The sequence below is a fragment of the Fukomys damarensis genome, unplaced genomic scaffold, assembly GCF_012274545.1.
Source record: "Fukomys damarensis isolate Sample0158 unplaced genomic scaffold, DMR_v1.0_HiC HiC_scaffold_20, whole genome shotgun sequence".
NCBI lineage: Eukaryota > Metazoa > Chordata > Mammalia > Rodentia > Bathyergidae > Fukomys > Fukomys damarensis.
The window spans coordinates 8,649,239-8,676,384 of NW_022900932.1; the positions used below are offsets into that span (position 1 = coordinate 8,649,239).

The window sequence follows — 27,146 nt, forward strand, 5'->3', positions numbered from 1 at the left end:
GATCCACGGGAGTCTCAACTACATAGTGAGACCCTGTCTCAAAAAGCAAAAAAAAAAAAAACTTAAGATCTATGGTATTGAAAATAAGAAAAGTAGCTATTAGAAGATTGGATTTTCATTTTATATAAAGTGACTTTTTTTTGTTTTGTTTTTTTAATTCGAATTGGGACCTTGCACTTGTAAGGCAGGTGCTGAAGTGATTTTATTTTTTATGAAGTCCAGGAAGATATTTTTTGTAGCTTTCTATTTTAAAAATTGTAAACAGACCAGTTGAAAGAGAATTATACAGTAAACATCCATGTACTCAGCACTGGGTTCAGTATTTGCTTTGATAGTTGCACCCTTTTTTGAACCATGTGTTGCAGACCTATAACGTTTCACCTCTTAATGAAAAGCCTTTCCTTGGACTGGCATTGTGGCTCAGTGGTGGACCCCTCGCCTAGTATGAGCAAGGTCCTCGGTTCCATCCCTAGCACCATGGAAAAAAAGAAAAAATTTTCCTTTATTTTCACAGTAAGCAGTTGGTTCAATAATCACCTGATGCAATGGTGATAACTTTGAATCTTTCTTGTGTTGAGTTTTTAGAAGACATGACATACATTCTTCTTTATTGGCTATTTTATGATCAGTCACAGTGATTACTCCTGACACTCAGACTGGAGCACATCTGGTCAGTGGGAAGCTGCACCGTCTGCTTCTGGGCTGCTCTCTTCTGGCCCCATGCCGGTTCAAGCATCACCTTGCTGTCTGGTGCAGAAGGGGCTCACAATCAGCCTCGCTTCCCCTGCCCAGACCTGCTTCCAGCCACCTGCTGGGGAGCTTATAGATAATTTGCAGTGCTGTGATAGGAGTTATGAATATCTGGGAAAAGATTATTTCCGTAACTTTCTTCAGTGCCATTTCTTCCTGTGACAAAGACTGAGAATGCTGTGTTCTCCTACCGGAAAATGGGGAGGAAGTGGTCCTGTTTGCAGCTGGATCTCTAGTTTTCCCTTTTGCCTAATCAAAGGAGAGCACGGGGGCTCTGGCTCTCCCCAGCGAAGGCTCTCTCGGTGGGTGCGGCTTTCCCTGCACTCTCCACTGCCGGTGTGAGCATGGGCACTGGGCCTTCCACCGCCTCTGTCTCAGTGCTTTCACTGTGGGGTAACCGCACAGCTCCCTGGCCCGTCCTCACCACTAGGAGAGGCCAGCTTCTCTCTCCTGTCTATCCTCAGCAGTCATCATTTTCTCTGGCCATTACTCTTTACTTTTTTTGAAACATTTTCTATAAATAATAAGCATTATGTATTTATTTGCAAAGCAACCTCTCCTTCATCTAGAGTCAGATCCCTAATGCACAGCCTTAGAATTTTAGATCGGGAACAATATTAAAGATGATATAGTTCAGCCCTTCCCTCTTTAAAAAGAAGCACATTTGCCAGAATAGCAGTGCTTAACTCAAGAAAATCAACAACTGGCTATTTCTGGCCACAAACTCAGTTAGCTAGTATTGGAATAAATAAACTCTTCACAATGTGGACTTGACTTTTATATTTTTTCATCTAATATAGAAGCAGTGAATTTTAAAGGGAAGAAATTTATTTTGAGTCTAGCTTTTATTAAAGAAAAGTTCCCAGGCAAACAGATTTATGCGTATTTACATCTCCATAATCCTAGTTGGTTTTCTTAGATTTGTAAAATCTCAGATAGACCAGTTTTGGATTTTTTTCTAGCTGAGTTTTTATATTGGTAGAGGCTATGTTAAAATAATCGCTAGGTGTAAGAAGTCAGTTTTGAATGCTTAAAGAATTCTAGCTGTTAAAACGTTTGAACACACATCCTCTCCAGTAGTACTGAGACTTTCTGACTGGCAGAGCTGTACTTAAATGATGAGCACCGGTGTTGAGAAGCTGGTGCCCAGGACTGAGCACTGTGCTGTGCTCGCTTTGTTACTGTGCCTTTCACTCTTTCTGCCTTAGAGCCTGGGGAAGCACCGAGCAACTCTCCGAGCATCCTGGCCATGTTGGAGACGCTACAGAACGCTCCCTACCTAGAGGTCCACAAAGATATGATCCGGTGGATATTAAAGGTTCACACATTGCTCCTCTTTGGATACTTGTTCTGTGTACATTGCAGTGTTTCATAATGTGAGGACAACTGATTTTTTTTTTCCTGGTAGACTTTTAATGCTGTTAAGAAGATAAGAGAAAGTTCATCCACCAGTCCTGTGGCAGAAACAGAAGGAACCATAATGGAAGAGGTATAAGAAGTATGCACTGAGTAATCCCAGCACTTCGGGAGGCTTAGGCAGAAGGATCTCAAGCTCAAACCCAGCCTAAGCAGTGTAGTAACCTAGTGAGAGCCTGTCTCAAAATTTTATAAACTTTAAAAGGCTGGGGATGTAGCTCAGTGCAGAGTCCTGGGTTCAAACCCCAGTATGGCAAAACGAAGAAAAGTAAAGCATATGGGGCTGGAGTTGTTGCTAATAGGTTCAGTACTTGCCTAATGTGCTTAATGTCGTAGATTTAATGCCAAGCTTTGCAAGAATAAAAATAAGAAAAAGTAACAAGTGTTAATACTGGAAAAACTATAGCAAGTTGATACTATTTACAAACATTTAAATTCCAAGAAATGTCCCATGTTCCACTATTTATTTATTGTGGCAAGTTTGGGTTTGGGTTTGGGTTCTTTTTTGTTGTTGTTTTGTTTGGTTGGTTGGTTTGCTTTGCTTTGTTTGTTTGTTTTTTGGTACCAGGGTTCGAAGTCAGGACCTTGCTCTTAAGAGGCAGGCAGCAGAACCACTGAGCTAAACCCCAGCCCCAGTTTGCTCTCTTTTTAAAGAGCAGTTAGGTTGATAATTTTTTCTTCTTGTTTGCTGGGCATGGTGGCGCATCCAAGGACTTGGGGGGCTGAGGCAAGAGGGTTGCCGTAAGTTTGAGGCCAGCCTGGGCTGCACAATGAGTTTAAGGCCAGCCCCTAACTACATAGCAAGACCTTGTCTCAAAAAACAAAGAAACAGGGTCCAGGGATTTAGCTCAGTGTTTCTGCCACCTGCCTCACAAGTGCAAGGACCTGTGTTCGATCCCCAGTACCCAAAAAAAAGAACAAACAAACAAGAGGGATCTTTTCTTCTGTTCAAGTAAGATTGTAGAATAGTTTTAATTGGTATTTATAACGAATATATTTTTGCTTTAGAGAAAAAATGTGCACTTAGCATCTAACAGTCTAATTGAATGAGTCTTAATTTCAGAGTTCAAGAGACAAAGACAAAGCTGAGAGGAAGAGAAAAGCTGAAATTGCCAGGCTGCGAAGAGAAAAGATCATGGCCCAGATGTCTGAGATGCAGCGGCACTTTATCGATGAGAACAGAGAGCTCTTTCAGCAGACACTGGAGCTGGATGGCTCTTCCTCAGCTGTTCTTGACAGCAGGTGAGGAAAAGAGCTGTAAGTTTTTAATCTCTTGATCAGTGGTTCTCACCTAGGCATATTACTTTTTTTCCTTCTAAGTACATTTTTAATCCTAAAGTAATTTAGTGGAATTGATGAATGTTACGTCCTTCTTGTAGAGAAGATACACTTGGAAAGTTTTGACTGTAGGTAAGGTAGTTAATTCGTATGTACACACCCAAAATGTTGCTGACACCAGACTTGACAGTCACAAAGGAATTAAGGCTCAGCATCTGGCATCCTTGGTGCATAATAGATTGCTGGGAAGCATTAGGGAGGGGGCTTTAATACATATGAAAGACTTTTGTGATTCAAGCCATCAAAACCATGTTTTAAATACGTACATTCTGGAGTCCGTGTTTGATACTTGTGCTGAAATTTCCTAGCCCCATTCATTCATTCCTGACCTTTCTGTCATAGCCCTGTGGTTTCAGGTACGACGTTTACAGCCCTGGGCCCAGCACAAACGCAGGTCCCTGAACACAGACAGTTTGTCACCTGCATATTATGTCAAGAGGAGCAAGAAGTTAAAGTGGAAAGCAAAGCCATGGTCTTGGCAGCATTTGTCCAAAGATCAACTGTGCTATCAAAAAACAGAAGTAAATTCATCCAGGATCCAGGTGAGTCGTAGCTGGGTCCTCGTCCTCCTCTTCCTCCTCTCCTCCTCCTTGTGAATGCCAGCTGTTGTGATTGGTGTTAATGAGGAGATTTCATTACTCTAATAACAACTTCATAGGCTCGCCCATGGGAGTGACTTTGGCAGGAGCCACCCACCTGATGACCACTCCAGAAGATCAAGGGTCATCTGTGCCTCACACAGCTGTTAAATATATAGTAGGGATTCAAAGAAAAACTGCTTTGTGTTGTGACAGTCACATACTTCGGTACCTAACAGTCTTTCCTGCCTTCCAACGTATGTGTGAAGTCCTCAGCATTTACTGACACTGAATAACAGTAATTATGTAGTCTCATGGGTGGGCCATGCGCATCCTGCAGTGACCTAATGAAAAGCGAGTCTGGAGCCAGGTTCCGACATAGGATAGTTGCACTGTCACAGATAGGTCTCCAGAAAGGAGCCTTGACACAGAGATCATTGTGCAGGACATTCTTAGGGGGAGTTTGGGGGCAAAGATCTAGGGAACGGAAATAGGTTTGAGCTGTAGTGCAGTTCCCACAGGCCTCCTGGAGCCCCGGGGGATCCTTGTGCTGGGTGCCCCAACACTGAGAGGTGACTAGCTGCGAGCCACCCTGGAACGAGGTCTGACTTGAGTGCAACATTTTCCCTTCCTAGAAGGATAAGAGTTGGGGGCCTTTTCCAGCACCTGGGAGAGTTCAGTAGCCTCTTCCCACCTAGGGTTCTGAACTGTGCCCCTTTGCTCTCTGGCTTGCTTTCTGTCCGCTAGAAACATGCGTAGGCCTCTGGGCGATACCAGTATAAGCTGCTTCCAGTAGGAACTGTGCCTTAGGGCTTCCAGAGCACTTGGTGAACCAGAGCTCACCATGCAGGATGGAGAGAGCGGTCCAACAGGGTTGCCTTCCCTCTGTGAGGAAGGTCGTGCCAGTGTGACTCTGGAGCGTACTAGCCATGAAAGACTAGTCTGCTTCATCTTCAAACATGGTTCTCTGGAGCCAGGCACTTGCCTGTATTCCCAGCACTCGGGAGGCTTAGGCAGGAGGATGCCGCTAGGTCAGGGCCAGCCTGAACTGCATAGTCTGCCTATCTCAAAAAAGAAACAGGAAAAGGTCCTGTGAACTAGAGGATTTATAAATTCAAGCCAAAGGTATAATTTCCTAACTGTGATGTATGACTTCCTAAAGAAAAACTTTCACATTTTCTGTCATAAAATATTTTGTAATGTAACATCTGCATTGTCCAAATTGAAACTTGAGTCATTCTTCCTAGAGTACTGGCACCTTCTCAGTTTATACTAATTTATATAGAGAACTCCAAAGGAAAACAGGCATCTATCTTGTTTGTCTTCATTTTTCATCTCCTTTGAATATAAATATTACTAGCAGAACACAAAACTCCAAATTACTTTTTTTTCCTCTGGTGTTGGCTTAACTATTTCCTTGTCATCTTGCTTTCTAAATAACCCAGGATCTTCCATAAATTGTTGATATCTTAAAAGAATAAACTAGCATTTCATTTCAACTTTAAAAGTCCATTTCACAGATTTTACAAATTTAAAGTTGCGCGTTTATTATAGGAAAATAAAATGCTTTTTTAATTTCTCTTGGTTTTTGTTGTTTTGTAATGCAGAAAAATATGATCCATTGTTCATGCACCCTGATCTGTCTTGCGGAACACACACTGGTAGCTGTGGGCACATAATGCATGCCCATTGTTGGCAAAGGTAATTGATATTCTTAATATTAGCCGAGTGAAGCTTATCAAAGATTCAAAATTAGAATTTTAATGAAATTTCTTTCTAGATCAAAGGAAGAAGGTCTAACAATAGTGACAAGAGAACTTCATATTGTTGCCTAAACCAAAAGTGATTTGCTTTGTCATAATGTAAAAATACGATTAGAAACTGCAGTGTATCGAGTTTTTTTAATGTCTCTTTATAACAGTCTCTCCTTTATCCCTCCAAACAAGGACGTGAATCTACATTAACAAACTGGAAGAGGAACAAGGTTTTTTCCATTACAATAAATCCTTGAAAAGTAATGTTGCCTTTCTTCAGGCCCAGGGTGAACAGCTCTTGATGAGTCCTTGTTTGTTCTTCCATAAGTTGTAATGACTCCCTGTGCCCAGATGGCTCCACCTTGGTGCTTTTTGTACCTGTGCACGCCAACCGGCTGGTGCTGTTCTTCTGGCACTGCACTTGCTGAGCTGTTGAGCTGCTCCAGACAAGCAGCCACAGCTCTGGGGAAGCGACTGGACAGCAGTAGCACGAAGAAATTTCTATTACTGACTTCTGCATGCTTATTTGCAAGTCAGTTTTATTTCCTCCTTGGTTATTAAAACAACTCAAAAGTCCTAATGCCAACTGCTAAAAATAATGCAGTTCCATTTTATAGTATTTGTGGAAACAAGCGATTTAAAATGCTGAAGCCTGTTACCATCACTGAAATAAATTACCATTGTTTTTGATACCACGTGTTCTCTAATTGTGAAGGTTTTTTGATTCCGTTCAAACCAAAGAGCAGAGAAGGCAACAAAGACTACGCCTGCATACGAGCTACGACGTAGAGAATGGGGAGTTCCTCTGCCCACTGTGCGAATGCTTGAGCAATACTGTTATTCCTCTGCTGCTTCCTCCAAGAAATGTGTTTAGCAGGTAAATTTGTGCTCAAAACACCTGGTAAAACTGCACATTTGCTCTGAAATGTTGAAATGATAAAAGAACCAGGAAGGAACCTCGGCCTGTATGGCTGGATGTTTCCTCGATGCTCTCCGGTCTTCTTCACTTGGTCATTTCTTCTAACGGCCCCATGCAGTATGGTTTTGGTTTCTGTAGAGGAGTGGGCCAAATTTAGTAGTTTTGTGTTCACCCTTAAATGCTATAGAACATACAAAATGCCTGCGTATTCACAAAAACTGTCTTCTTTGTTTTCAGGGACCCTACTTTAAACACCTCTCTCATGCTTTGTAAAGGTGCTGAGAAAACTGAGAAGTGGAGATGGAGCAGCCTAACAGTTGAATAGTTTTTTGCTGGCCAGCAGCAGCTTTAGGAATCAGGGCAAAAAAAAGAAATTCTTTTGGTCTGTTTAAAATTCCTAGGCCAGATTTGGTGGCGCTCGCCTGTAATGCCAGCACTCGGGAGGCTGAGGCAGGAGAACAGCTTCAAATTTGAGGCCAGCCTGAGCTACAAAGTGAGTTCAAGGCCAGCCTGAGCTATATAGAGAAACTGTCTCAAAAAGAAAAATAATAATATAATAATAATTAAAAATTTTTAAATAAAATTCTTCATAATTTAGAATACTTTTAGTCACCAGGAATGGATATAATCGTTTTATATATAAATATGCTCTCTCCTGTTGCGATCTGAGCTTTACTTTGAGGTTCAGAGTTGTGCTCATGTTGCATGCACATGTGCACATGGAGCATCTCGAACCCGAAGTCCCAGGCACACCTACATAGCGCCAAAACAGTTCAGATGGCATTGCATTTGGATTTTCAGGGATGCTCAGCTGATAAAGTCTGCAAATATTCCAAAATCAGAAAATCTCCCAAATCCAAAACATTTCTTTCTGATCTCAGGCATTTCCATACAGGATATTCAAACTATATCAATCTAAGTTTTATGAATATAAATCTGTATCTGTCCAATTACTTGGATTCAATTCAAAGCAAAGTCAGGTTTCTCTTTAATTTTAGGAGTTCAGACTATGATGTCTTACTCCCTTATGCTACCACAAAGTGATACTAAAATATGAATGGGTTTCACTGGTAACGTGCTTTTTAACACCATAAAAGGTTATTGTGGTGCTGACATCCACCTGCATGTGAACAGATAAGAAATCACTCATGGTTAAATTAAGGATGAACTGCATATTAAGAAATCACCTTTGTTGAATTTCCCCCGTCACTTCGGTGGTTCCACTTGGGGTGTTTGTCCCACGAGAGTCATACTTGTAAGGTAGTTCTAAAAAAGAACAGTCTTTGTGGAGTCTGACAGTCGGAGTGTGCCGGGACAGAGCCCTGCCCCTGCTGGTGGCATTACTCAGGGTTCATCGCTCTCCGCTTCGTTTTTCTTATCTATAAAATGCAAGCGATAAAGGCAGCCTATCGCTAGAAATAGTCTGAAGGTTAAACTTGATACTATAATATGGTTAGAGTAAAGCACTCATCTAAGACCTTGTCACATAATAAGCACTTCATAAACATGAATGATGGTTCAGATTACTATGTTAAAAAAATTTTAGCAAATTCTAGAATGAAAAGTGAATTTTTTTTTTCTTTTCCTGTTACCCGGGATTAAATTCAGGACTTTGTGCTTGCCGGGCAGGCACGGTGCCACTCACGTACATCCCCAGCCCTGAAATTTTTAACGATGTTATTAACACTGTTTTGACAATATATTTTCAGTTCCATTGACCAATATATATATAGTCTGACTTTTTTTTTAATGCAACAAATTTTTCCTGACCTTTCTTGTTTTAAGTTCATCTTGAAGTATGTCTAAAGTATTGCATCTGTGACAAGCAACAAGAGTATTAAATGTTCTCCATGATCTTTTCTATCAGGTTAAATTTTTCAGACCAACCAAATCTGACCCAATGGATTAAAACAATATCTCAGCAAATAAAGGCATTACAGAGTCTTAGGAAAGAAGAAAATGCTTCCAGTAAGTTCTGATAACCTGCCTTCTTTTTTCCCTAAAATATTTCCAGAAGAGATTGTTTAAAATATTTAATAGTGAAAACTTTCCTTTAAAATGTGGCATGTCCTTTATGTTAGCAACACAAAATGAAAATAATTTAAAGAGCAAAATGAGAGATAAATAGTGGGAAAAGTGACTGAGTAAAATGTTGGTTCGTGCTGTTTCCTCGTCTTCATACATGGAAGTTGACTTTCCCGCATTGCCCTGCTTCCCTGGAGAGCATACAGGCCCTGTGCAGTTGGGCAGGACGAGCTCTCTCAGGCCCTGTTTTTTTTATGGAGGAGCCTGGGGGCGGGGAGGGGCGGGCAGCTCGTGGACTGAGCTGCAGTTGGGACCCTGAGGGAGAGCAGTGTGAGCAGATTTGTGTCAGAAACGAAACAGCAGTGTCTTCTCTGTGTCCTGGTGGTGTTTATAAGGGAAAGAGAGGCAATGCTCTGGTCATGCTCGCTTCAGCATCAAATGTGCTACACTTGCTTGGTCAACAGTGGTAGTGATTTTTGTGCTTTACATGAGAATTGTTTTCTGTTTTTTAATTATTTTACTCACATAAGTGAAATATATAGAAATATTGGGCCAGGAATTTAGCTCATCAGCACAGTGCCCTGCCTGGCAAGTGTGAGGTTCTTCATTCATTCCCTGGTATGTGTACACCCACACACACACACAAAATAACATATACTGCAATGTATATATTATAATTTGTTGAGTAATGGAATAAAATGCCTGTTTCTATAGCTACTGCCTCATCAAAGAATTCAGAGAACCTGGGTGAAGTAAAGCTCCCTGAAGGTTTCAGGCCTGATTTTCATCCTCAGTGAGTATATTATTTTATTCTGTCTCTGTTTCTGTTTGTTTGTTTGTTTGTTTTCTTTTCTCTTCTTGTTTTTTGCTGTCTTTTGAGACAGAGTTTTGCTGCGTAACCTAGACTAGCCATGAACTCACTATGTAGTCCATATGGCCTCGAGCTCATAGCAGTCCTCCTGCCTCAGCCTCCCAAGTGCTGCACTACCACGCCCAGCTTGTACTTGCTTTCCTGTGCATATATTCCTGGTGGTTTTCTTCTGAGTGGTGTAGCAGTTGCCTTTCCAGGCACTTAACCCTATCAGATGAGCCTCCATCCTGGAGCTCTGCCTCCCACACTGCCTTCGTCCCTGCGCCAGTCAGAATAGGCCACAGCTCTCCCTGCAGGCTCTGTTTGCCACGCTCCTCTGGCTTTCTAGATCTTGGCTCCTCTGCTTTCTGAATTGCCCCCTTTGCACAGGCCCACCGTCTGCCCATTCCCAAGAAGGGATAGCTGGATGTTCAGTCTTCGTGTCTGAAGTAACGTTTATTGTGTCATGTGATTGATTGATAATTTGGGTTTAGGCCTCTGGGTTAGAAGGAATTTTTTGCCTGGACTTCCGGGCATGTTTATTAACTTCTGCCATCCATGGAGAAATAAAGAAGAAATAATGCCATTCTCATTTCTGTTCCCTTTGTAGCTTTATTACTTCGCAGCCAACTGGAATCTTCTTTCCTCCCTGTTCTGAAATTTCTCTGTGATACTCCTTGGCACATGAATTGTTTTCATTCATTTGGCTGAGTTCTCCGTAAACTCTTTGAACGGAGGATTTGTGTACCTCGGTTCTGAGTGCTTTTTATGTGCTTTCTTCAGTCATTTCCTGCTCCTGAGTTTTCTTTGGGTTAGTCCTGCTGATTCCTCCTGTTAGCCTTAGACTGATCCTCTCATTTTCTTACAGGTTGTCTGTCTCCCCTGAGTTCTTTTTCTCTCTTGTTTTGGTCTGTTATCTCTGATGCTCTCCGTATACATCTGTTGTTCCCTGGATAACTAAGGAGGCACTAAGCTGCTTGGGTACCTGGCGGGTGGAGTTAGTCCCTCACTTGGGAGCTGCACAGTAGGGTGATCAAGCTGCCACTTGTCCTTTTCTTGGGGACTGTAAAATGTCGATGTGTAGAGCAACTCTCTGCTGAGGGAGGACACTCCCTAGAAAAACCAGTCTCAGTGGCAGTGGGTGTGCATTGCCGACAGAAGGAGAGGCCAAGGACCCCACTGTTAACTCTGCATATGGTGCCTGTGACCCCCTGTTTTTTCCCCTGCACCTCACCCCTCTGACCCAAAGAGCAAAGCTCCTTGCAGGCCAGGACGGTCGTCCCCTTTTCTGATTACCCCTCTACTTACAGCTGTCACCACTAGAGCAAAGTGCTGCTCAGAAGCTGCACCGTTTTACCAATGTGTACACATTGTTTTGAGCTAATCCTGTGTATGTGCACGTTAGGAACCCTTACTCGGAGAGCATAAAGGAAATGCTAACAACATTTGGGACTGCTACCTATAAGGTGGGACTAAAAGTTCACCCCAATGAAGAGGATCCCCGTGTGCCCATAATGTGCTGGGGCAGCTGTGCGTACACCATCCAGAGCATAGGTAAGAAGCTGACAGCTGTTTCTATTTAAGTCACAAGCATCTATTGATACGAAGTGTGTGTAGAATCCTGCTTTTAAGTGAGATGTTTAAAGTGGACAACAGTGTGAAAAAACAAAAAGCCTCAAACTCAAGAAATGGAATGCACGACAGAAAAACGGCTTAGCGCTTTATAAACTAGCATAGCAGCAGAGAACTCATTTTCCTGTGACTTCAGTCTCTTGTCAGTTGAGGCAGTTTGTGTTTATTTTTACTTCCAGAGTCAATTCTTAGGAAATGATTTAAAGATTCTAAAACTAGCTCTGCAGAAAGAATTGGTTGTTACAGTTTTTAAAAAATTCTGATGACATGCACATAAATTTTACCCTCTTCATTTCTAATCTGCAGAAAGAATTCTGAGTGATGAAGATAAACCTTTGTTTGGTCCTTTGCCTTGCAGGCTGGTAAGTTCTGTCTCAGCTTACTCAGTTCTTGAAAGGCTGGAGTGGAGAGTTTCAATCCTGATTGTTTTTTTTTTAGACAGGATCTCACTCTGTAACTCAGGCTGGCCTTGAACTCATTATGTAGCCCACACTGGCCTCCAACTTCAGGCATCCTCCTGCCTCAGCCTCCTGAGTGCTGGGATTACAGGTGTGCGCCACCACACCCAGCTCTGAAATTGATTTTTTTTAACCTTGTGTTCACTCTTTTCAGAAGAAAACTAATTCCCCATTAGCATATAGAATTAATATTTATGACTTGTTTTCTTAATTTCTCTTTGAAGTAGATTTTTGGAAGTATGCCTCTTCATCCAGAGCTATTGGTCAAGCACTAGAAAAGATGGGGAAAAAACTGGGAAAAAAAGGGCTCTTATTCTTGAATTTCTAATGCTATCATAAGAAATATAAAACAACCTGTGCTGTGCCGCATGTGATCACCCTGTTAAAGGACAGTGGGTAGCACAAGTCCGCGGAGGCTGGGCTCTGCGTGCGAGAAGGAGGGAAGGGGCGTCTGACCCGTGCTGCTTCTCACCATGTGGCCGGTGTCTGACCGGGTCTCACCTCCTCTGTCCAGGCTCACTCAACACGCATCTGCTTTCATTCTCTGATGTCTGTGGCCCTCCTGGCTTTCCTCCTCCTCCCGCTCTGCACTCCTTTCCGGTGCGCCCTTCCTCCCTCCTGCCGTCGGTACAGTATGTAAAGCCCTCCGTCCCTCCGTCCATGTCCGTCCTTGCCGCTCCCTGCTCGGCCGATCTGCGCCTCTGGTTTCAGTCAGACCCGAGGGATTCCCACCTGTGTCTCCGACCTGCACTTCGTCCTCGGTCGGGTCTCTCTCACTTAGTGACCACTTGAGGTTTTTATTCGTCGAGGTCTCCTGAAGGTGCCCTCAAGTCTAACAAGCTGACTCTGCTTTTCTTCCTGTATTCTGTGACTTCCGGGTGACCAGACCAGGATATTGAGGTGCTGTCGGCCGGGCTTTTAGTGGCACCCTTGCATCACTTGACCCGCGGACCCTTCTTGCCATTCTTTCTGCGTGTTTGGCTCCTCCCCCCCACCCCACCCCCACACGCATGTCTGTGTGAGAGAGAGAGAGAGAGATTTGGAATTGAACTCAGGACTAAGCTACAACCCCAGCCCTTTTCTTATTTTTTTATTTTGATAAGGACCTCACCGAATTTCCCAGGCTGGGTTTGAATTCCTGTGTCAGCCTCCCAGAGTGCTGGGATTATGGTCGTGCGCCACCACGCCTGGCTCGGTATCATTTCTCACCTAGATTGTAGTAGGTGTCTCTGCCCTGAATCACGCCCTTCCCTATATGTTATCAGAAGGGTTCCTCCAGAAAGCAGCCCTGATGATAGTCGTGCTTTTACGTACATCTTAACCTGCCAGGCCTGCACCTGTGGTCCAGTCACGCAGTCACAGGACCTAAGTGCTAGTTCCCAGAACGTGTATTCTCTTCCCTCTGCCCCGAGTGCCTCCTGCTCTTCAGGACACTCTTGCAGCTCTGGCTTTCCTGAGACTCTCCTCCCTCTTCCTCCTCCCTCCCCAGCCCCCAGGGGTTCAAGCGGCCTGGGAGCAGCTCATCTGAAGAGCTTCAAAACCAAGACCTAGGTCCATAGTACTTATTTAATCAAACAGCACTCCCAAAAGTGCAAATAGGGAATAAATAAGAACAGAATTCTCGTCAGCTCATCGCTCATCCATGTTGTGGTTAACATTTATACTCAGTCATAATTTTCATCTACCATTGTTTCTTGAAATAAGGAGCTTTCTCCTTATTGCTGCTTACACTTCCCAGCAGTTTTTAATGGATGCAGACACCCTGATTTCTGGATCTGTCCTTTTTTACGTAGTTTCCCCGATATTAGTTACGTTCCCACATTTTTAGAGTATCTCTAGAATAAATACGAAGGAGTGCCATATCAGTCTCTGGGCATGTGTTGCTGGTCTGTTGCTGATTCCTGTATAGGTAATTAGTTCTTTCCACAGAGAACCCAGCAGCATGGTGGCAAGGACGTAGCTGCCGTTCCCACCACACTCAACTTTGTTGGAGATTTGTCATGAGAGATGCCTGGGGCGCCATTCTGTCCCCCGTGGAGACAAGTTTGTTTGCACAGTGTTGTCCTGAGAAGCAGCATTCCCGAGAGAGGAGACCTACTTCTCCATTGGCTTCTTTCACAGTTGCGTCACTTTCTCTGTTTCAGGACGACTGTCTTAGGTCACTCACAAGATTTGCAGCAGCACATTGGACAGTGGCATCGCTTCCGGTGGTACAAAGACATTTTTGTAAACTTTTTGCATGTGAGTATTAACGTGTGTACCGTGTATGGAATGGTAATTTCCCATCTGAAATAGTTTTTTTGGTTTTTTTTTGTTTTGTTTTGTTTTTTTGGTACTGGGGTTTTAACTCGGGTCCTTGTGCTTGCAAGGCAGGCGGTGGAACCACTGAGCTAAATCTGGCCCCCTGAAATAGTTTTTAGCACTGTAATTTCTCTTAGTTATGAATGAAATATTTGTTGGTACTGTTATAGAAGCTCTAGCTCATAAATTCATATATAGGGTGCAAAAAGATAAATGCAAACTATATTTTAGGCATTTTAACTTTATGTTGACACATAGCTGTACTAATGTATTTTTCTTTATAGCATTGGTGCCGAATGACAACTATGATGATGTTCCCTGCATACTAGATATCGACATGTTTCATTTGTTGGTGGGTATCTTCTAGTTTAAGTTCTCTTTATTGTACTGTGTAGCTTGAGTGGAGGTTGGAGTAGGATAGAGAGATACAGGAGTTGTCATGTGATATCATTACCACCTCTGAGTGGAATTCTGTCAGGAGTCTCAAGAAAGTATTAAGGCAGTTAGTTAAGAGAGAGACTTGATCTGGGTGTCTACACATCCCCTTTCCCTTATTTTGCTTTGTGACTCACGTCAGTAACTTAAAACTCTGCTCTTAACCTCTGAAGAGGTAAAATTAACACGAGCGAGGGTTATGGTGTCTGCTGCCTTCTTTTATGGTGCTTGTACCTTTTTGCAAGTCCAGGCAGTTACACTCATCAGTGGCAGACAACCCTTTGGAGGATTCAGGGAGTGGGGTGTCCACTGCGCAGGTGCACTGGGGCAGGACACATGGCTGGCCATGCCCCTGGTGATGAAGTTCAGCTCCACCTCCTCTTAGTTCCCTTGCACAGGCTACAGAGTGTACTGCCACACAGGTCAGCCTCAAGCTCTGCCCCCTTAATCTCTGGACCCCAGCTTCTATTCCTTTAAATTAGTTACTCCTTGCCTCATTCAGTTGTTTGACCCTACAATGGGTTAATCGATGTTAAGAGCTTAGAGCAATGTAATCTGATAAATGTTAGCTGCTCCCATTGCTATGACCACAACCACCCACACCTGTACTGGCAGCCAGAGGCTAGCAAAGGCGCTCACACCCACCCACAGTTGTCCTAGTAGCCCTGCTGCCGAAGTAGTCAGAACACCTGTGTATTATCTCTGATTTACCAACAGGGAAACTGAGGCCCAGTCATGTTAGCTTGACTAAAAATTCATAGAAAAGAAGCTGGGGTTTATATCAAGATCTTTTCTCTAATCCAAAAACCCATACTTTTCCATTGCTCACACCCTGGAAAGATTTCAGGTGTTCTTATTACTAACACTAAGCTATATGTGGAGGACCCCCTGGATAAATGAAGTGGTCCCACGCATCAGGACCCCTGGATCTCTCGAGTCATCGGATTAAGCCAGTTCTGTAGACGTTCTGATGTGCACTGCACACCCTAAGAACAAAGGTGTCTTAAAGGGGGCCCGAGCCCCGAAGGGCTGCAGTGGGTCGGAGGCACTGTGTTTTGCCGTCTGTCTGATGACCTGTGTTGGTGTCTAGGTGAGCTTGGTGCTCGCTTTCCCCGCCCTGCAGTGTCAGGACTTTTCAGGCATCAGCCTCGGCACTGGAGACCTTCACATCTTCCACCTGGTCACCATGGCACACATCGTGCAGATCCTCCTGACCTCGTGCACAGGTAACTGCTGCCCTCCCCTCAGCGTCATCTGCTCAGCCGAAAAGTATTAGTGAGGTTATGTGCGTACACCAGTCAGGGTGTAGTGCAAACAGGTACCAACAAACACTCAAAATAAAGACAAGAAGAGGGAAAAGTATCGGGCATAGAGGTACTCACCTGTAATCCCAGCTGAGGTGGGAGATTGGGAGGGAGGGAGGACAGATGTTAGGCAAAGCCATTTGAGAGTAATCTAAGTAGGCTGACGTCTTTTTCTGTTAAATTTCATAAAAACATTTTGAAACATCTTTCTCCTGTTAAAATCCCCTAACAATGTCAGTGTCTTTAGGATTATTTCCCAAGTGCGTTAACATTTGAATAGCACAGTAGCGGATGTCCCCCCGGCCAAGCTGGCTCACTCCTCGTCACCATGCAGGCTCACTTGAAGGGTCAGAGTTCTGCGCAGCTTGTGTGGCTGTCCCGGGTCAGGCGGGACGGGTGGTCGTCAGCTCTTTTGACAACACAGGGAAATTACCGTCTGCAGTGTTTCCTTGTCTTTCAGAAGACAACAGCATGGATCAAGAAAACCTCACTGGCGAAGAAGAGGTGGCAACGCTCGCTTTGTATAAAATACTTCACCAGTATACAGGAAGGTGAGACCGTAAGCATCCGTGACAGGCTTTCCCTGGACATTAGTGAGGGCAGCATGCCGAGGGGGTTCATCGGTACTGAGGGGAAGCTGCTGTCCGTCGACGTGTTTAAGAACGAAGAGAGGACTGACCTGTAAGACGTTGATGTGCTTGGCCCCGCTGGAAACCCCTTTCGGAAAGGTGGCGGCTGCCAAGCTTCCTGCATGGCTCTGGCGTGGACTAGGGGGCAGATGTACTTTGGAAAGTCGCCGCCTCGTTAGGAATTGTAAAATGCCGGCTGAGCTGGAGCACTGCATCGGTGAGGTCATAGCCAGGAGCCGCAGGAGTGAGATCACTAGAGGTTCACGTACTGCTGGAGCCGTGGGGACCCGGTGCAGCAGTTTCACTCGGGTTTTTTGTTTGTTTGTACCAGGGATGGAACTTGGGACCTTGCACTGAGCTAAATCCCCGGCCCTCAGGTTTTTGAGAGTGTATGTGAAGAACCTGTTACACGTGGTTGTTCTTTGATTAAGTGATCCCATTTTTGAGAATATATGCTGACGAAATAATGAACGTATAGGAAAACCTATAGGCATATGAAGCTACACGTTCTGATATTATTTATATTAGGCAAGAATTGCCTACAGGAAGTCGTTTGAAGAGAGCTATAAATGATGTATTCCAAAATAAATGTGTTTAAAATGACGGCAGATAGTGTTCCAGGAAGCATGTTAATTTTAAATTTCACATACTGCCCTTACATCCAGGCTTGCAGTTAGTGTATCAGTGTCATACCTGCTGTCGTGAGATGCTGGAATAGCTGTGGCTTCTCTGCTTGATTTTCTTTCGGTGGCTGTGTCGCCTCTGTAGTGACAGCTCCGTGGGCCGCGTCATCACTCACACCTGCCACCCTGTGATAGTCTAGGCTCTCCCGGCCTGTCGGCCCCGCCTTCCACACCACCTCCACGGCAGCCGGCTCTGTTTGCTCACTTAGCTTCTTCCCTAATCCTTGTTTCCTGGCTTTCAGTGCCTTGAAAGAAACGCCCTCTGGCTGGCACCTGTGGAGGAGTATCAGAGCCGGCACCACGCCTTTCCTGAAGTGCTCCGCTCTGTTTTTTCATTATCTCAGTGGAGTTCCAGCCCCATCTGACGTTCAAGGTACCTTCTCGTCGTCTTTCAAAATGTGAAAATATCCGTAGACTTTTCGTTCCAGAAGTTTAGAATAAAGCTGACTTGCAAGCATGAAAACTAAAAGCTTAGAGCCGAGCTGACTGACTGTGGCATATTATGGCTGGCTCGGCATTTTATTTGAGCCTCAGTAAATGTACTACTGTTTTAATTTGCAAAGCAAAACATTTGTTTTGTTGTTGCCATTGCATTTGCAAAGCGCTTCTGCCATAAAAAAATCCTTGGCTTTGCTTTCAGATGTTAAGATGCTCCATTGTATTTTGTTCCTAAACTGTTTCAGATTTTAAAAAGTGAAGACTGACCATTGTGAGTAGCTTAATTTGAAACATGACACTATTAGAATACCATAACCCACACAAATTCTAATTTCATGTAAGAATGAATTTTTTTGTTTCATTTATTCCCCATGCTCTCTTTTGACCGGTTTTATGAAAGCAGCACGCGGGCCACCTTAATTGTACCTCTGCTCTCCGCCCGGGCCTGGCACTGGTCCGTGGGTGCCCTGTGTGCAATGCGGCCCCCTAAAAGCGTGACCAGCCTCTCCCTGCGTTCATTGCTCAGGCACCATAAAGGATAGTTTAGGATTCCCAGATACTTGCAGAAATGCTCAGAGTCATGTGCAAGTCCATCTCTTGTACGAAAGAAACCACGCTCTGCGTCTGTCCAGCTGTGAGCTTCCCCAGAGGACCCACACATGACCTGCGTCGTTTCGTGCTCACAGTGGCCCTGGGTGGCAGATTGTGCAGCTCACCTCTCTGCGCGTGGTCAAGCTGAGACCCCAGAAGACTGTGCCCCGTCTGGGGCAGGCGTACCTGTCTCCACTCTGTCAGTTTCCTGAGTTACACACCTAGCAGATCCGAATCTCTTGTTTTATGTTTTTAATCTTTTTGTTTTATTTTAACTCTGCTGTTGCTTCCACCCGTACAGGATGTGCTCTTGGTTGTTACATGCATTACTCTTTTCCATTTGCAGTTTCCGGAGCGAGCCATTTTGAACATTTATGTAACTATCTTTCCCTACCGAACAACCTCATTTGCCTTTTTCAAGAAAATAGTGAGATAATTAATTCGCTGATGAAAAGGTAATGATCATGCACTTCATTGAATAGCTACATGAAACCCACTTTACTTTTTCACAGACGTGGCAAAATTCTCAAGTAGTCTGTTAGAGTTACAACTACCAGGATTAGGGTTTTTTAGCTAAGGATTTGGCTTTTGGGTAGGATTTTGCCAAGCTAATAGGCAGATTTGCATAAAGGGAGTATGGTAGAAATGCTGATTGAAGTACTTGTTAAGGACTCTGTCCCATAGATGTTGAAAGCTGAAAGAAACCTTGAGGTTGATCCAGTCCAGTGTCCTCAATTTGTTTCTGAGAAATTGAAGTCTGGAGGAATTAACCTGTCAGTTGTGTTGAGCCAGTGACTGGGTTCAGACACATGAATGACTGTTCTGTCCACAGAAGAGAGACTGTTTGCAAATCATCCCATAAGGGAGACTCCTACAAGTGAACAGCGGAAGTGCAGAACAACCCAATTAAAAACTGGTCAAAGAACACAAGTAGGCATTTCTCCAAAGACAGACAGACGGCCAGCGAGCACAGACAGACGCTCAGGGCCACTGGCTGTGGTAGAAACACAGATACTGCTCTATGACCAGCAGGGTAGCTTCGGGTTTTGTTTGTTGTTGGAAATTTTTCCATGAAGTCTAGTAAAATATTTTTTCCTTTTATTGTTAGTGCCAGTTAATTTTATAGACTATTAAGTTTCGGTGCTTACAATCTATTTGGATCGTGTATGTCCCCCATAACCCTCCCTTACATCTCCTCCTCCCCTTCTTCTTTCCTCTTGTCTAGTAATCTTTCTTACATTCCACATATTAGGGAGAACATGCAGTATTTGTCTTTCTGAGTCTACCTTATTTTATTCAACATGATGATCTCCAGATCCATCCATTTTCCTGCAAATACCACAATTTCATTCTTTTTATTTTTGCTACCAGGGATCAAACTTGGGTCCTTGTGCTTGCGAGGCAGGCGGCAGCACCACTGAGCTAAATCCCTGGCCTTGTTTAGTTTTTTGTTTGTTTGTTTTTTGTTTTTTGAGACAGGGTCTCACTATGTAGTTGACACTGACCTGGAACTCACTATGTAGCCCGGGCTGGTCTCGAACTCACAGCGGTCCTCCTGCCTCAGCCTTCCGAGTGCTGGGATTATAGGCGTGTGCCACCATGCCTGGCTTAGTTTTATTTTTAAGAAAACCAGTTCGTTTTTCAGGAGAAATGTGTCCCGCGCATTGCTGGTGAGGCTAGAGAAGGGCTTCCGCCATGGAAGCAGCACGGCAGTCCCTCAGCAAGCTACGCTCAGAACGGCTTCCCACCCAGCAGCCCCGCCAGCAGTGTACATAGCAAGAGAGCAGAAAGCCAACTGAACAAATCCTGACACAGCCATGCTTGTAGCAGCTTGTTCACGATAGCGAGTGGAAACAGCCTGTGTTCTCATCAGCAGATAAGCAGAGAACAAAATGTAGTAGGTGCACACCCTGGAGTATTGCTCGGCCTAACAAGGAAGAAGGCTCTGTCACAGCCACAACATGGACAGAAGCTGAGGACATTGTGAAATGTTCAGGTGAAATAAGCCAGTCACAAGCAGATAAACACTGTATAGTCCCACTTTACTGAGGTACCTAAATGGTCACATCAGTGAGGCAGGTGATTGTGGTTTCCAGGTGTGCAGGGGGCAGTGTGGGGTGTTGAATGAGTAGCGTTTTATTTGGGAAAGATAAGAACATTGTAGAGATGGTTGGTGGTAGGCGTATTAACATTGTGAATGTGCTGGGTGCCACAGAGCTGGTACACTCAAAAATGGTACATCTTACATTTAGCCGGGCATGGTGATGGCACACCTGTAATCCCAGCTGTTTGGGAGGCTGAGGCAGGGGGATTGCAAGTTCGAAGCCAGCCTGGGCAACTTAGCAAGACCTGATCTCCAGAGAAATCATAGAAAGGACTTAGCATGTGCAAGTCCGAGCTCAGTCTTTAGTAGCAGCGGGGGTGGGGAGGTCAGCCGGGGTGTAGCTCAGTGGCAGGGCACTTGCATGTCACACACAGGCCCCTGAGTTCAGTCCTCAGCCACAGAAAACAAGATGTCTCCTGGCTATAGATAGCATGAACTTGTTGTTAATTTATACCAATTTGTCCGATGCATTCAAATCAGCAGGGTAATAAAGTATGCAGCTGCAAACTGTTTTAGGCTGGGGTTTTTTGTTTTTTGGTTTTTTTTTTGGTTGGTTTTTTGGGTTTTTTGGCCATACCAGGGATCAAACTTAGGACCTTGTGCTTACAAGGCAGGCACTGCACCACTGAGCTAAATCCCCAACCCTTGTAGCAAAAAAGTTTAATATTAAGCATTCTTGCTTTTAGAAAATAGTCTTCCAATTTTAAAAAGTTTCAGGCAAAATAGTGGTGTTTTTCCAGGCTTCTATCATGAGGTAAATATATTAAGATTATTTTCCTTTTTTCAGCTATACAGAGCAAACCATTCTAGTCCTAGCCCTTTAAGAATAAAAATGTTTTATTTTTTTCCTCCCTGCATTAAAGTTGGTGTCGTAACAGTGAAGTTAAACGATATCTAGAAGGTGAAAGAGATGCAATAAGGTGAGTCCAAGATGATCCAGTTCTTGATGGGGGGGCAGGTGTTAAGGGTGGAAGCACTGTTTGCTTAGACTGGTTTCCCAAGACTTCAGTGACTCCGGAGGAGGGAATCGTGCCTTCATACTCCTGAGTCTAAGGGTGAGAGTGTGTAAAGTCAGAGCTGAGGACATAACTAGGCTGCGGTGTTCTTGTGAAAGAGATCATGGGTTACTGTATTCTGGAATACTTGCTTTAGAGCATGTAGTGCCTCGTCAGTCACAGCGGCTCACACCTGTCATCTCAAATACTCTGAAGGCTGAGGCAGGAGAAACACAAATTTGAGGTCACTCTGGGCAACTCAGTAAGATTCAGTCTCAAAAAAAAGTTAGCCCTGCTGTGGTGACACATACCTATAATCCCAGCGCTTGGGAGGCTGAGGCAGGAGGATCAAGGCCAGCTACATAGTGAGGCCCTTCCGAAAGGAAGGTGGGAGGAGAAGAGCGGGGAAGGCAGGAAGGAAAGAGGGCAAGGGAAAAAGGGCCTGGAGCTGCAACTCAGTGGTGGAACACTTCCCTAGATGTGTGAGCCCCAGGGTTCAGTGCTCAGTCCCACACACGCAGTGAGGACCTCTTTTAGTCTTCTTAGCCCTCATTTTTGTCTCTCTTTTATTAAGGAAATTTTCAAACTATGCAAAAATACAAAGAACAAAGTATAGTGAGATTCATGTGCTTGTCATTTATCTTTAGTAACTATCAAATCTTGGCCAGTCATTTTTTCTTTTTGCATTGGTTCTCTTCTGGTGGGGGGGCATCAGGGATTGAACTCAGGACCTTGCACTTGCCAGGCAGGTGGTGGCACCCACCGAGCTAAATCTTTGGCCTGTTGTACTCTGATTTTACAGTAAAGTGTGCTCCTCTGGGCGATACCAGATGTGTTTGTTCTGTGAATACCTTCTTGGTTCTGCTAAATGCATCATCTCTAAAATCTAGAAGACTAGACGTTGCTTCTCTATTTGTTTGCTTTTACATATCCAGAAATGATAGTATCCAGTTTTATTAGGATGAACTATACAAAATTTCAGTTTTCATAAATCAAAAATGGTTGAATATCACCAGTCTAATGTGGTTCCAAGTAGTTTTCCACTTGAGGTATGCCTCAGAAGAACCTCGGGGACTTGTAACAACACTGAAGCCACTGCCAAGTCTGACTTCCCTCAGGGAAGCCTCGCCTTGTCTTTGCAGTAGGTGAAGTAATGCGAGGCCACACCACGTCTCCCACAGGGCCGGCGCGCACAGGTGGCAGTGACAGCAGCCCTCAGACACCGGCTGGATTTGGATCTAAGTTTTTCTGAGTTAACTCATGTCACAAAATCAACATGGCTTACTATCTCTAGTTGAAAGAAAGTGCTGTTGCTTTCCGTCTTCCAATTCGTGTGACCTCAGGATCACTCCTTAATAAGCGCACCCTTCCGTCCTCTGTCCCGGGTTCTGTGGCCGGGTTCGTGCCATTCCTGGGCATTTAGGTAGAAGCCAAGAAGGCAGAGCTTCTTCTGCCCTCCCCTTCTTCCTCCACCTACCAAATTCTTCCTTAAATGGGGCCGACACTGAATACCGTGGCTGCTGTCTGAGCGCTGTGAGTAAAAGTGTGAACCCTAAGACACTGGCATTGTGAATACATCTTTCATTTCTTACTCTTACACCACTAGTGTAGCACAAGGTCACGTAGCTTCAGCCTCTTTGTGTTGGTTTGGACTCAGCTGAGATTTACCCTGTCCTCGTAAGATGACCTCATATTAAATGAGTCTTTATATTTTTACCTCTCTTGCAGCTATCCGCGAGAGTCTAACAAATTAATAGACCTTCCGGAGGATTACAGCAGCCTCATTAATCAAGCCTCCAGTTTCTCGTAAGTTTTGCTCTGGAAACGCCTTCTACAGAGAACTGCAGCATTTGGTGGTGGGTCTGTGTTTTGCCCGGGTGAGAAACCTCGGCGTCAGCGGTAGTGGCCCTGCTCCTGGCCGTACGTGACATGGCCGCGTTGTCGCCCGGGGTGGCTTCTCCACTGCCTGCCGCTCAGTGCAGTGATTGCTTTTGATCTGTGGTTCTGTTTGCTTTTGGTCCGTTGGAGGTGCCCCAAGTCAGGGGGCGATAAGAGCAGGGCCCCGACCCTGTGCCTCGTGTGCGGAGCACTGCTGTGCTCACAGAGCTACTGCTGCCAGACGGAGCTCGAAGGGGAGGACGTCGGCGCCTGCACTGCGCACACCTACTCCTGCGGCTCGGGCGCGGGCATCTTCCTGAGGTGAGGGACCCTGGGGCGGAGGGTTCTGACACCACAGGTGCAAGCCCAGCCTGGCAACTTAGGACTGAGCGAGATTCCCTCAGAATTAAAACAAATTAAATAGTGGTTAAAATATCAGTACTTACTTAATTCTATTATTTGTGCCCTCCCTTCCATTCCGAGGTGTGGCCCATGGATCTGCATTGTGGTCATTACTGATGACAGTGCTGTCACCGCAGTTCCTTGGAAAACCGGGCCCGATGGGCCAGCACTTTCAGCGTCTCCGCTGTCGGTGCCGCTGCCCTCCCCCTGGGTGGGAAGGTGGTTGTAAGACCCCGCTGGGGCCCCGGATCCAGACCGCCGTTGCTAACATACAGTGTATGATGATCTCTGCAGAGTACGGGAATGTCAGGTGCTGTTTTTAGCTGGCAAAACCAAAGGCTGTTTTTATTCACCTCCTTACCTTGACGACTATGGGGAGACTGACCAGGGCCTCAGGTAAGGCCATCCTGTGGGCCTGCAGGCTGGTTCCGAGGAGGCGGCTGTCTTCCTGGTGGTGCTGCTCTCCGCCTCGTGATGCCATGGGAGGGAGAGGCTGAGGCCTGAGGCGCCCCTCACATCCGGCTCAGAGCAGGGTGGGGTTACCCATTCTCCAGCCCCGGTACAGGGGAGCCCAGAGCGCTGCAGCTGACAGAAAAAATTTCAGTTTCTAAGAGGTGTGTTTGTCTCGTGATTACGTAAAGACCTCGGGGATGAAGATTTGGAAAAGGCAGAACACGGTGTAACCATGTTTGCACGTAGCAGCCTCTGCCGTGAGCTGGGCTACATCGTAAGCAAAATGCAAGCAGTCACCAGGCAGGAGGATTAGAGCCCTTGTGTTAGACCCGGCCTCTGCCCAAAGAGAGTGAGTTTTCCCCTACACATGAAGGCTGGAGGCCAGGCAGGCTAAGAGAGGAGCTGCTTCCGGCCCCTGGGTGCAGGTTGTGCCCTAGGCCACCTGCCGCCTGGGGATGGTGCTGTCACCCCAGCCCAGCTCTGAGGAGATAGGCACATGGGAGAGGGTCCTTTGTCACAGCGAGAGGACTGCCCTCCACACGGGAACCCAGGGCTGGCTCAGAATTAAACCGGGGTGCTCACCTGCGGCCACACTGAGATCTGAGCAGCTCTGAGGAGCGTATTCCCTCATCCTCCTCACACCCTCCTATGCCCGTAAGGTGGACGAAAGTGTGTTGAGCCTGTCACCCACATGCCCGCTTCTCCCTTGGGGAGGTGGAGCTCAGGTGCTTTCTCCTCCCTGTGTCCTTCCTGCTGCCAGCAGCTCTCTCGCCTGCCAGGCAGAAACCGCAGAGGGCCCTAAAGGCCTCCAGGGCCCAGGAGAATGAGCAGGCCGAGTCTGAGTAACGTGTCTTCCTTTCAGGCGGGGAAACCCTCTGCATTTGTGCAAAGATAGATTTAAGAAGATCCAGAAGCTCTGGCACCAGCACAGCATCACAGAGGAGATCGGACACGCGCAGGAGGCAAATCAGACTCTGGTTGGCATTGACTGGCAACATCTATAATTGCTTCACCGCCAAAAATATGAACTTGGAGTTTTGTAACCCGGTTGGCTTTTTAAGAAAGACAGTGGGAAATAGTTCTGCTGAAATTTGAAATAAATTCTTTATTTAAATTTTCCTTCCCGGTTTTATTTTTGTAGTTTCGGGCTCCAGGGACTGACGAAAATCCTCTCCCACTGCAGATTCTCTCGCAGTGTTGCTGTGTGTCCCTCACACGTCACAAGCCAGGTCTGAGGACCTGGCCTCCCTGCTTTGGAGCTCAGCGCTTCAAGAGTGACTCCGGGGCCTGGAGCCCACAGGCCGGCACTGAGCCAGAGTAGGCAGGAGCTGTGTCTCTGTGACCCACCAGGGTCCCACTCACACAGCTCTCCATGACCTGGCCTGGGGACCAGGGGGGTGTCCCCTGCTGCCCAGAGAACCTCTGAGAACAGCACTGGTTCCAAAGGCAGGGTCTGCGGCTGGGAGCGCCTGTGTGGGAGGAGCCCGGAGGCCGGCGTGCTTTCCTGGGGCACTGCCTGGCTTCACACAGCTCGGGAAGACTGGGTTCTGGGCTTTTGTGTTCCTCTGTTCTGGCCAGAACTTTGAGCTTTGAGAGAACTCACTTAAAGGGCTTTTTGAAAATTAAAAGACTCTCCTATTTTTCAGGTAGTAACATTTCTCTGTTCTCTCCAAGGCTAGACTGAGAGTGTGTGCTTCTAGGGTCAGACACTAGCAAAAATGAGACAGGGAGAACTCAGCACTGCGGGTGCACCCTGCCAGCATTTCCGGGAGCAGAGGGACGGCTTTGTGCTTCGACTCACTTAGGACCTCCGGGACAGGCTGCACCCAGGCTTCCTGATCTTCCTCAGCTTTACTGTTCTTACTAAGAGGGGCCTTCCTAGAGTGACAGCCGCTTAGAAAAAGAGCTTCCGACTCTGACAGGTCGCACAGCCACCCCCGCTTGATATGTGGGTCTCGGCTCGGGGGCCCGAATGCGCAGGCCAGGTGAAGCCAGGAACCCCGCACCTCTCTGGGAGACCGAGTCATGCACAGCGAGAGCCTCTTGAGTGTTTTCACCAGTGCAAGTGACCCCCTGGCTCAGCTTCCGATGAATTTCTCTTCCACATTGTCCCACTCAGCTCCGCCTGCTCCACCGCGTTCCCAGGAGCCAGAGCCCCATCTCTCTGCAAGGTCACGTACAAAAGCCTCCTCTTGAAAGGATGGCCTTAAAGTAATCTTTTGCTTTGGACTGGCTCAAAAAGCTAAGAGGAGCTCCAACAGGAGGAACCTGCGGGTTAGAAGCCACATCTCATTCCCAAATTTTTCTGGCTTTTAAAAATTTATTTATTTATGCAATCTGACTGGTCTGTGAGAAGAGTGATTAACGTTTATTTTGGCCTTTGACATACGATTTCTTAGCTTTTGAGTTCAGCTTCTTTGGGCTTTTTCATGCATTTACCATGTTTCAAATCATGAAACCAGGTTTCACCCTCTGAGTGGGTCATAAGCACTGTCACCAAATCTAACAGTGCCCCTGCTTTCGGGCCTGACCTCATAGAGCCTGGAGTTAGTGGAAGGTGTCCCTGGATTCCACTCCCCAAGGAAGTCGGAGTCTGGGGAAGATGAAATTGTAACACACACACCCTTTGATTTCATGATGTTAAGTTCGCTGACTTCCCTACCTAAGGAAACATCTTCCGCATGTTTTATGTTTATTGTAGAAATGTTTATATAACATGCTTTCCATATCAGGGGAAATCATATCTGTTTAATAAATTGGCTATAACTAATATCTGTGGACAACTTGGAAAATTTGGAATGTATCACATGTAAAAAATTGGAAGATATCCAAATAAATACTTTAGGTGTTGACATTACTTTGGGTTGGCCTACGTCTTCTTCCTGTTCTGTTCCACCCTTTGGTTCCCAGTAGTGCTCCCTGTGTCACCTTGCTGCAAAAGTAGGACATCTGTATTAGCATGAAGTTTAAGAGGCTTATATTATTAGTGTCAGTTACAGCTACCAGCCACGCCATCCTGACTCTCCCAGAGAAAGCTTAGTCAAGATTTCAGCCGATTAAATTTCATGTTCATTGTGACAGCTACGTCTCTTCGGGACGGTTTCAAGCCTCACATCCCTGGCACACAGGCATCGAGAACTGCCCACACACTTCCTGCTTTTGACCTGGTAGGAAGGAAGCTGTTTTATTTGCTGGCCTGTGAGAGCTCTGCTG

The 27,146-nt window shown here is 45.5% G+C and overlaps 1 protein-coding gene across 3 annotated transcripts in view; it reads left to right on the forward strand.

Annotated features, from left to right (window-relative positions):
* Ubr2 (ubiquitin protein ligase E3 component n-recognin 2) overlaps window positions 1-26,732 on the forward strand; it is an 88,248-nt gene extending 61,516 nt beyond the window's left edge. For 2 of the 3 annotated variants that reach the window (XM_010617626.2, XM_010617627.2), the window contains exons 26-46: window positions 1,959-2,068; window positions 2,159-2,239; window positions 3,230-3,408; window positions 3,847-4,046; window positions 5,690-5,783; window positions 6,552-6,713; window positions 8,623-8,723; window positions 9,495-9,573; window positions 11,036-11,184; window positions 11,569-11,624; window positions 13,865-13,961; window positions 14,306-14,373; window positions 15,547-15,682; window positions 16,221-16,311; window positions 17,315-17,445; window positions 18,448-18,556; window positions 21,069-21,125; window positions 22,929-23,006; window positions 23,229-23,399; window positions 23,775-23,876; window positions 24,796-26,732. In XM_010617626.2, the coding sequence (XP_010615928.1) occupies window positions 1,959-2,068; window positions 2,159-2,239; window positions 3,230-3,408; window positions 3,847-4,046; window positions 5,690-5,783; window positions 6,552-6,713; window positions 8,623-8,723; window positions 9,495-9,573; window positions 11,036-11,184; window positions 11,569-11,624; window positions 13,865-13,961; window positions 14,306-14,373; window positions 15,547-15,682; window positions 16,221-16,311; window positions 17,315-17,445; window positions 18,448-18,556; window positions 21,069-21,125; window positions 22,929-23,006; window positions 23,229-23,399; window positions 23,775-23,876; window positions 24,796-24,937 (2,393 nt within the window). In that variant the 3' untranslated portion in view covers window positions 24,938-26,732. Of the gene's footprint in view, window positions 1-1,958; window positions 2,069-2,158; window positions 2,240-3,229; window positions 3,409-3,846; window positions 4,047-5,689; window positions 5,784-6,551; window positions 6,714-8,622; window positions 8,724-9,494; window positions 9,574-11,035; window positions 11,185-11,568; window positions 11,625-13,864; window positions 13,962-14,305; window positions 14,374-15,546; window positions 15,683-16,220; window positions 16,312-17,314; window positions 17,446-18,447; window positions 18,557-21,068; window positions 21,126-22,928; window positions 23,007-23,225; window positions 23,400-23,774; window positions 23,877-24,795 lie in introns of all 3 variants that reach the window. The other variant, XM_019206567.2, reaches the window with a different exon arrangement.
* The last annotated feature ends 414 nt before the right edge of the window (window positions 26,733-27,146 follow it).